At 46.4% G+C, this 10,000-nt stretch overlaps 1 protein-coding gene across 3 annotated transcripts in view; it reads left to right on the forward strand.

The window, feature by feature from the left end:
- The window catches only part of lama5 (laminin, alpha 5), a 117,752-nt gene that overhangs the window by 58,774 nt on the left and 48,978 nt on the right, over positions 1–10,000 (forward strand). For 2 of the 3 annotated variants that reach the window (XM_063208848.1, XM_063208847.1), the window contains exons 8-21: positions 1,487–1,605; positions 1,823–1,913; positions 2,205–2,339; positions 2,842–2,904; positions 3,784–3,924; positions 5,182–5,319; positions 6,089–6,223; positions 6,534–6,668; positions 7,472–7,609; positions 8,483–8,535; positions 8,993–9,092; positions 9,205–9,257; positions 9,502–9,607; positions 9,833–9,932. In XM_063208848.1, coding sequence (XP_063064918.1) covers positions 1,487–1,605; positions 1,823–1,913; positions 2,205–2,339; positions 2,842–2,904; positions 3,784–3,924; positions 5,182–5,319; positions 6,089–6,223; positions 6,534–6,668; positions 7,472–7,609; positions 8,483–8,535; positions 8,993–9,092; positions 9,205–9,257; positions 9,502–9,607; positions 9,833–9,932 — 1,507 coding nt within the window. The remainder of the gene's footprint in view (positions 1–1,486; positions 1,606–1,822; positions 1,914–2,204; positions 2,340–2,841; positions 2,905–3,783; positions 3,925–5,181; positions 5,320–6,088; positions 6,224–6,533; positions 6,669–7,471; positions 7,610–8,482; positions 8,536–8,992; positions 9,093–9,204; positions 9,258–9,501; positions 9,608–9,832; positions 9,933–10,000) is intronic. The other variant, XM_063208849.1, reaches the window with a different exon arrangement.

Consider the following 10,000-nt stretch of genomic DNA (forward strand, 5'->3'; position numbering starts at 1 on the left):
TGTGTGTGTGTGTGTGCGAGTGTGTGTGTGTGTGTGTGTGCATGTGCATTTGTGTGCGTCTGTGTGTGTGTGTGTGTGTGTGTGTGTACGCGTACGTGACTGTGCGTGTGTGCGTTTGCGTGTGTATGTGTACGTAGTATGTCTGTGTGTGTGTGTGTGTGCGTGTGCGTGTGTGTGCATTTCTGTGTGTGTATGTGTATGCGTGTGTGTGTGAGGGCACCTGTGTGAGTGTGTGTGAGGAAAGGCCCTGTGTTTGCTTTGCGTGGGCACTTAAGGCTCCTTGATGCCACACGCTTGAGTCAAATAACAGCGTTAATGGTTCTAATTCCTGTTATTACGCCACGAGGGCTCCGGGTTTTTAATTGTGGCTCCGTCTCGGATGAAAGACTCTCACCTTTCATTATGCCAGTTCACCGCCTAATGTCACTCATCAGCAGAAAGATGAATTGGACACCTGCCAGGTGTTTCAGCCCTGTGTGTGTGTGTGTGTGTGTGTGTGTGTGTGTGTGTGTGTGTGTGTGTGTGTGTGTGTGTGTGTGTGTGTGTGTGTGTGTGTGTGTGTGTGTGTGTGTGTGTGTGTGTGCGCGTGTGCGTGTGTGTGTGTGTGTTGTGTGTGTGTGTGTGTGTTTTGTGTGTGTCTTTTGCGCAGACAGACGACCGCAGCTTTAAGGTCTCTCTGTCTTCAAACAGCCCACAAAGGGTTACTGGTTGTCTGTGGATTTGCATCCGGTGCCTTGTGTTTGTGTGTGTGTTGTCTCTGGTTCCTTGGCTTTGCTTTCTTCTCCTGTTTTTACTAGAGTCTTTTTACTCTGCCTGTGCGCGTTCCTCATCCCCCATCCCCCATGGATGAGATGTGGTGAATGTTTTATAATATATTTGCACTAGATTTTATTTCATGGCCTTTTGTTGTCTTTCTGCTATTTATCGAACAGTAAGCACCCTTCCCCCACCTCCTTAGACAACACCCCCCCCCCCCCCAACACACACAGACACAGACACAGACACATTCTCTCTCTCTCTCTCTCTCTCTGGCATTCTGACACCTGTGTCTAAGGGGAGATGAGCCAACCCAGGTGGAGCGTATCCGGTGTTTGTTCAGCCTCAGTGTGTGTGTGTGTGTGTGTGTGTGTGTGTGTGTGTGTGTGTGTGTGTGTGTGTGTGTGTGTGTGTGTGTGTGTGTGTGTGTGTGTGTGTGTGTGTGTGTGTGTGTGTGTGTGTGTGTGTGTGTGTCTCTCTCTGTGTGTTTGTACCGTCTGTTGCCTGTTTTTCTTTTAGAGTGAGTCAAAGTTGACTTAAAATGTTGTTTTTAAAAACTGTCTGCCGTTGTGTGTCTTTTATGTGACGTATTGTTTAGTCTGCGTACCATTTGGAGCTAGTTGTTGTCATGGCTTGTCTGGGGCATGCCACCCAATTGGCAAAATAGACCCGCTAGCCAAAAACAACTAAACAAACATCTTGCATGGTTTCTTCTTCTGCTTCTCTTCAGCGTGTAACTGCCACAGACATTCGTACGACTGCTACTATGACGCCGATGTGGAAGCAAGGAGGGGCAGCTTGAACGCACAGGGAGAGCACAGGGGCGGAGGAGTGTGTCTCGAGTGCCAGGTAAGTGCGTTGACTGATGTCATTACTCATGCAACTAAGAACAGAACAGAAAAACACAGAATGTGTCATGAAATCTCATGGTAATGATACCAAAAAATGTTGTACTGTATAAGACTGTTGAGCAGTGAGATTCACAACTGTGGAAGTTGGATGTATTTCAGAAATAAAACTCATTCATATATAATTGTTACTGTTTTTACTGTTACTTCTCCTGTAGCACCACACCACTGGAATCAACTGTGAGCGCTGTATCCCTGGTTACTACCGATCCCCTGACCATCCTCTGGAGTCCCCCTATGCCTGCTCACGTAAGACACCCCCTCCACTACTCACTTTTCACCCTCCCCATCCTAAAGAGACACCTGTCTTCTAGATTCTTCTTCATCCAGGTCATGGTTGTCAAACGAGACAAGTTGTAAGCAACTGCACTGGATTTGTGGAGCTTTGAAGATGTTTCATCTTTCATCCAAGAACATTTCTTCAAATGTTTCTTGCTGTTGAAGAAAAAACAAAGAAACAAAACAAACAAAGTCTGAGGAGAAGTTAAGTTGTGTAAACCTTACCTACATCAACTTGTCTAATCCTCAATTTGTCCACAGCATGCGCCTGTGAGTCTCAGTTCACCGACGGCACGTGTGAGGATTTGACCGGCCGCTGTTACTGCAAGCCCAACTACACCGGCGAGAACTGCCAGTCCTGCGCAGAGGGATACATCAACTTCCCAGACTGCTATCGTAAGACCCCGTTTGTTGCAGTGAACACAACTCCCTTCTGCTTTATACTATAATGCTTATATGCAGCAATGGTGAAGATCCTCCTGACTTGGCTTCAGAGAGTAACCAGCCACGATGTTCTCATTCTGCCTGCTTATGCGCTTTAACAGGCAATCTCATAGATTCATTGAAATTGTCTGGTTTCCAGTTTTAGGAAAATTGGTTGTGTAAAAAAGTTTTATTGCAGGTTCTTTACTTTCTGAAGTAGGGATCTACACTCTGTAAATTTTTCAGCGTTACGTCAACACTTACAGTGTACATAGTCAAATTTAATGTTCTTCTAGTTGTTCCTGGTCATGTGTTGAATTAACACTGTACAATTTACCTTGCACCCATGGTTGAGAGTTAGCATGGCAATGTATTTTGGAATGTGTGTGTGTGTGTGTTGTGGTTTGCTTTTGCTTGGCTTGTGTTTGACTGTGTGCTTGTGCACCCCTCTGCATCTCTCCCCTACCCCCTCCAGCCATCGTCCCCACCTACCCCAACAACGGCAACAGCGAGGCCAAACCAGTCGGGGAGATCATCAGTAAGCTGTTACTTTCTTTTCTTCCCTCCTAATTCCTCTTTCTCATTCTCCTTTCTTTCATTCTTTCTTTCATTCTTTTACTGTCTCTCTACTGTATATCTGTCCGTCATTCTCTCTCTCCTTTGAGACGAGCCTGAACCAGTCCATTAGATCATCCTTCATTCCACCTCCTCCTCCTCATCTTCAACTCCTCCATCTCTCTCTCTCTCTCTCTCTCTCTCTCTCTCTCTCTCTCTCTCTCTCTCTCTCTCTCTCTCTCTCTCTCTCTCTCTCTCTCTCTCTCTCTCTCTCTCTCCCTCTCCTCCTTGGTGAGGTCATGGCCCAGCTGTGCCCGTCACTACCACCTCTGCTCCCCACAGACAGGATTGCTCTCCAGTGACATGGAATGGAATGCCACAGGAATGGCACTCACGCACAGGAGTGTGTGTAGAATGTCATGTGGCTGTTTGATTGGCCCTGAGCCATATGACATCACTTTTGGCACCCATGACGATGGCAGCAGCTAGCATGCTAGCCCGCACATGCTCAGGCTTATGATTGGCTGAGAGTCGTGATTGCTGCCGTGTTATTGGCTATGCCCGTGCTATGCTGCGCTGTGCTGCCATTCACATAGACTTTTTCTTACAGAACTCAGTTTTCGTCATCTTGAACGTCATACAAATACTGTATAGGTGAAATTGTATTAGTATAACAGGTACAGTAAAAGCTAGATAAAAGTTTAAGTATTTGTTGCATGCATTGTGACTTCCATAAGCAGTATAACCAATGTATTTTTTTGTTTTGCCGTTTACGACCCTCTCATCCAATGCAATACAGCCTAATCTAATTCTAATCTAATCTAATCTAAACTCATGATTTAACCTCACCCCCATTGATCAGACTGTGAGTGCAATGCTGCCGGTACGGAGGGTAACTCCTGCAGGCCAGACCCTCGTACCCGCACCTGCATCTGCAAGCCAGGCTTTACCGGAGAGCACTGTGACACCTGCGCCCCCGGACATCACGGACTTAACTGCCAACGTAAGGACCACTGACTCAGCCCTCTCTCAACATCCATCAGCTCATTCAGTGCAGTACAGTACAGTACAGTCCAGTACAGTACAGTACAGTACTACAGTACAGTACAGTCCAGTACAGTCCAGTCTAGTCTAGTACATTGATGTGAAGTACAGTTCGGTTCAGTATGATAATATATTGTATCTAGTTTAACCCAGTAAATCATAGCCCCTGTTATACATTAGCTGTTACCAAAATTGCAATGATCAAGTTGTAATGTGTTACTAAAGGCCCTCTGCACTGTCATAGTGGTGTAGTACTATGGTACTTAAGTTTTGTTAGTGACTATTACAGTGGCTACAAGACAGGATCATCTTTGTATCCAGTGTCTGAAAATGATATAGTGTACTAATGAAATATGTACATAGTATATGAAGTATGGTGTACCAGCAGGTATGCTCCAGAGGCAAATATGATGTTAATTCTTACAACAGTAATGCTCAAATTTGGGACCTAAGTACTTTTAGAACAAAGGGTAGGCCTAGATCTCGCTGAATTCTGAATGGTTTCTCCTAGCAGCTCTGAAAGGGAGTTCGAAGCAGCTACATATCCCTCTAACTTGGCAATGTAGCCTTCATTGCGCTGTCAACATATTGTGAGAGGACTACTTTGTCTTCAGTTTATATCTGCTCCGTCGTGTCATGTCATTTTCATTACTCACAAGCACAGAGCTCATTGTTCACAGGCTGCTGTTAGACATCCAGCTCTGTCACTGATCTGTGCCGACAGTCAGTGAGAACAAAGCATTCTCCCCGGAGACATTATGTCACGTTAATTGGGGGCAAGCATATGCACATACCTGTATGAAAGCCGGCACAAAGAAATGTTGACATGCGCCTACATGTATTTCGTGTACATGTACACATGCACGGAGCAAGGTCGCACGCATGCACGCATGCACGCATGCACGCACGCACGCACGCACGCACACACAGACACACACAGACACACACACACACACACACACACAGGCTGGAAGTTGTGCTATGGTCATGGGAGAGAGTTTGCTGAATTTGGACCTATGGAGATGGCTGTATCCTGTAAAGTGAACCAGTGAATGTGTTACTGTACAATAAACAAGTGTTAAATCTCTAATCTCTCTTCCCAACATTCTCTCTCCTTTCTCTCCCATTCTGTTACCTCTCCCCTATACCTCCCTCCACCCGTCTTCCTCCTCCTCCTCTCTCTCCCTCCCTCCCTCCCTCCCTCCGTTCCTCGCAGGCTGCCAGTGCTCTGGTCCCGGCTGTGTGGAGGGCTCATGTGACCCGGTGACGGGGCAGAGTCTGTGTCGGACCGGCTTCCAGGGCCATTCATGCGACCAGTGCGCCCCGGGCTACTTCCACTACCCGCTGTGCCAACGTGAGTGCAGTGCAGACCCCACCACCACCTCACGCCCCCCCATGCCATGCCATGCCAACCCCAGCCTCATGCCATGCCAGCCCCATGCCAGCCCAGCGCACACTGTCCTAACAAATCTCCCTCACGGCATTGTGTTACAGTAGCACTCTGTGCCGCGGTAATTGGTGCCGCTAGGCTAGGTTTGGGTTTGGGTTGGCTTGTACGAGGGCCAATGTGGAATGCTGCACGTCGGCTCTCGTTTTCTGTCTTGTCATCTGCTGTGCTGAAGTGTGCGTGTGTGTGTGTGTGTGTGTGTGTGTGTGTGTGTGTGTGTGTGTGTGTGTGTGTGTGTGTGTGTGTGTGTGTGTGTGTCTGTGTCTGTGTCTGTGTCTGTGTCTGTGTGTCTGTGTGTGTGTGCCTGTGTGTGTCTGTGTGTGTGTCTGTGTGTGTGTCTGTGTGCGTGACTTTGTTCTGTATTTTGCCATCTTGGCAACCTCTCTTTTTGTTCATTTTGGTTCAGCGTTGCACATTTGGTTTTTCCTTTATAGGAATTTGTATCTTTTGTCAGGAGGTTTTATTGTTTTCTTTTTCTCATGATTGACTTTTGTTTTCTCTGATTCTCCCTCTTCCGTGCTTCTTTTTTTCTCCGTTCTCTCATGTCATCCCCCTCCCCTCAATTTCTCCATATTCTCTCCTCTGAGTCGCTTTTTTTCTTTTTTTCTTTTTTTCTCTCTGTACTCTCTTCTTCCTCCTCCTCCACTCCTCCACTCCTCTCCCCCTCCTCCTGTAGTGTGTGGCTGCAGTACTGTGGGCAGTGTGCCTGAGGTGTGTGACTATTCTGGCCAGTGCCTGTGTAAGCCAGAGTTCCAGGGTCCGCGCTGTGAGGAGTGCCGATCCGGCTTCCACTCCTACCCCAACTGCCAGGGTACCGTAACTAACCGCCCTCACTCATATCCCTGTCATTGTATTTGTAGCATTTGTTTTTTGTATTATTTACCTTGTGTGCCCAGTCAATTTTGCAATATGAATTCTACACTTGCAGAGTCAGATTATGACACTCACAGTGTAGGTCCTACACCGTAAGTGTTGAACTTACCCTGCAGATCATCATTTGAAAAAGTGAGCTCAAAGGTAGTTCAAAGGAATGTTGTGAAATGTGATGTAACAGGATGAGTATTGTTATTTCGCTGCATCTGTGTCCTCATGTCCCCCTCGTCGCTGTCTTATGTCCCCAGTGTGTAGCTGTGACCCGCGCACCTCCCTGGACTCCAGCTGTGGAGGAGCGGGCCACTGCCACTGCCGCCCCAACTACAGCGGGCAGAACTGCGACCAGTGCGCCCCAGGTTACTATGGATACCCCAGCTGCACACGTGAGTACCACCACACTGCTGCACAGCAGAGCAAACACTAAGATAGTCATTTCTGAATAATTAGTCATTTCTTAATCATTTGGGCAAATATGAGTCTGTTGAGTTCAGTCTGTTTTCTAGCTTTTTGGACATACACTCTTAACTGTAAACACAGAGGAACATTTTGGAACAACAAACCAGTTTTCTCTCAATCAATTTCATCATTTGGGTAAATACGTTCAGTCAGTGTTCTTGCTTTTTGGACAGATTCTACTACAACACACAGAACTGAGATTCCAAAAATAGTTTTTTATCAATTACACAATCTGGTGAGTTAGGGTCTTTGAATTTGTATTATACCTTGTATCTCGCCATGAGAACCAGCTCAGTCCCCAGATGACTGCTGTCAAAGAGTTATGGCCAGTGGAGGGTGTTTGTCCTTGTTATTTGTAGAAATGGGACAAGGGGTTTTAGGTTGTAACTCTCTGTCTACATGTACATGTACTCCCTGTCACGTAGGCTTTGTATTGATAAATGATTCATGTTGATCTTATGGTCCACTCTCAGCAACTCTGTTGACTTTATAACTACGTCTCCTACTGTGGGTCTCACTCCTCTTGCATTTCCTTCCCCTCTCTTTTTCACCTCTCATTTCATTCTCTCTATGTGTCTCTCTATTTTTGTCTTCCTTTGTGTTTCCCTGTTTCTTTTTCTATTTCTCTCGTCTATGTTCTGTACCTCTGTCTGTCTGTCTGTCTGTCTCTCTCTCTCTCTCTCTCTCTGTCTGTCTGTCTGTCTGTCCCCCCCGTCTCCCTCTCCCTCAGCGTGTCAGTGCTCCAGTGAGGGTTCTCGCTTTGACAGCTGTGATAGGGTGACGGGTCAGTGTGCGTGCCTGCCCAACGTGGTGGGTCTCCACTGTGACTCCTGCAGCCCCGGCTCCTACGGCTTCCCCCACTGCCAAGGTAAGCACCTCCTCTCCTCCTCCTCCTCCTGTCTTCCTCTCCTCTTCCCTCTCTTACCTCCTCCTCTTTCTCATCCTCCCCCGTATCCTCTCAATCTCTGCCTCTTCTTCCTTCTTTTCTTTTCTTTCTTGTCCTCTGCCTCTCCTTCTTCTCTCCTGACCCCCTCTCCTCTTCATCCTCCTCCTCTCCCCCTTCATCTTCTCCATTTTTCCTCCTCTCCTCCCTGTCCTCCTTTGTTTCCTTTCCTCTCCTTCCTCCTTCCTCCTCTTCTCCTCCTCTCCACCTCCTTTCTCTCCTCTCCTCTACTCTCCTCCTCTTCCTCCTCTCCTCCTCCACCTCTTCCACCTGTCCTCTCTACTCTTCCTCCTCCTCCTCTTCCACCTCTCCTCTCTCCTCTCCTCCTTGCTCCTTCCTCCTCCTCTCCTCCTATACCTCTTTCTCTCCTCTCCTCTCCTCTCCTCTCCTCTCCTCCTATCATTTTCTCCTCTCCTCCTCTACCTCTTCTCTCTCCTCTCACTTCTCCTCTCCTCTCTTCTCCTCTTATCATCTCCTCCTCTCATCTCCTCTCCTCTCCTCTCCTCTCCCCCTCTTCCTCCTCCTCCTCCTCCTCCTCCTCCTCTTCATCCGGTGAGCCTTTACAAACACACCAGGGTGTTCACACACTTTTCCATTTTTGTATCAGCTGTCATATGATCTCTCTATTTCACACCCGTTCAGGGGGTCACGCTCGCTGCTGCTGTGTTTGTTTTCTCTGTATTCATTTTACAGATTGGTGTTATGATCATTTTTAACAGAACATGATGTGGTCACAGCACCGCAGAGACTGAAGTAGGCTTCACTTTGATGATTTTCTCTTTTCTTTTCTGTCTATAGCTGGAACGTGTAATCCTGCCGGCTCTCTGCAATACGGTGGCCAAACTACGGATGTAAGACAAACACACGTCCATCTCTCCCTTTTCATCAGATATCATACACTGCAAAAAATGTAAATCTTAGCAAGCTAATTTATTTTTCTAGTTTCAAGTAAAAGCACCTAATCAATCTTAGTTTGATTAAAAATCACCTAATAACCTAATAGTACTTTTGAACTAGAATTTAGAACTAATACGAGCTCGAAAGTACTCATTTTTAGGTGATTTTTACTTCAATTAAGACTAAATGTTTTTTACTTGAAAGTAGAAAAATAACCTTGCTAAGATTTCATTTAGCAGTGTATCACATCACAATCACCCTGACACATGGCCTTTGCTGCTACCTGTTGAATGAGATCCTGATGACACTACCTATAACTGTTGTCTGTCACCGAGGGCCTATTTTGAATGCATCTGTTCGCTGTGTTTTCTTTTTCCCATCTCTCTGATTGGCTGCCATCATGCGCTACAGGGTTCCTGTGAGTGCAAGCCTAATGTGGAGGGCGTGGCCTGTGACCACTGCAAGCCTCTTTATTGGAACCTATCCCCAGACACGCCCTATGGATGCTCCGGTGAGAACTGCGCAGCCATGTCTTGATATTTAATCATGCTGTGCTACTTTTATTTAGGCATTGCATTATGTGTTGCAGTGTGTAACATCTCTGTGTCTGTTATTTGTTCCAGGTTGTGAGTGTAACACTGCAGGAACCATTAGTGGTGTTGCAGAGTGTGAACAGGTATGTGGTAACTTTAGTAAGCCATGAGTATTCTGCCCTAACAAGCAAGAGGCAGTAGCTGTGCAGAGCTCCAAACTGAGTGAAATTACTTTAAAACTATCCTGTAGTCCAGTCTAAGCAGTTTTGGGCAGATTATTGTACTTCATTGGATTCTGATATACAGTATGTCATTGAAATCCTAGTACCTAATTTCCAACTAGTTTTTCAACGGCTCTTCTGACCTTTTTTTCTGTCCCACTTTTAGAACTCTGGACAGTGTTTCTGTAAGCCAAACGTGTGCAGTGGGACCTGCTCTGTATGTAAAGAGGGCTACTACAACCTGCAGAATGACAACTTCTTTGGCTGCCAGGGTAAGGTTTTATCTGAGCGGTTTTATCTTTGTAACATCACCTGTAAGGATTATGTTCAGTGAGGCGGCCATTGTTGTGGAATAAGCCCTGACAGAGTTATGCAGGACCCCGATTTGAGACCTTTTCAAAGTCTGCTTTTAAAAGAATTGTTTAATAATAAACAATATCTTCACAAATGTGTTTTTGTGTGTCTCTATCTGTGTGTCTTTATTTTTCCCATATCAGGATGCCAGTGTGATGTGGGTGGTTCTGCGGGCATGTCTTGCGGAGATAGGAATGGACGCTGTCGCTGCAGACCCAATGTGGAGGGACCCAAATGCAACAGGTGACTGAAACCTCCTCATGAACAGTCTTCACCTGTTCATTCTACTAATCATACATTTTACAGCTGCC

Source organism: Engraulis encrasicolus, chromosome 10 (assembly GCF_034702125.1).
Source record: "Engraulis encrasicolus isolate BLACKSEA-1 chromosome 10, IST_EnEncr_1.0, whole genome shotgun sequence".
Classification (NCBI taxonomy): domain Eukaryota; kingdom Metazoa; phylum Chordata; class Actinopteri; order Clupeiformes; family Engraulidae; genus Engraulis; species Engraulis encrasicolus.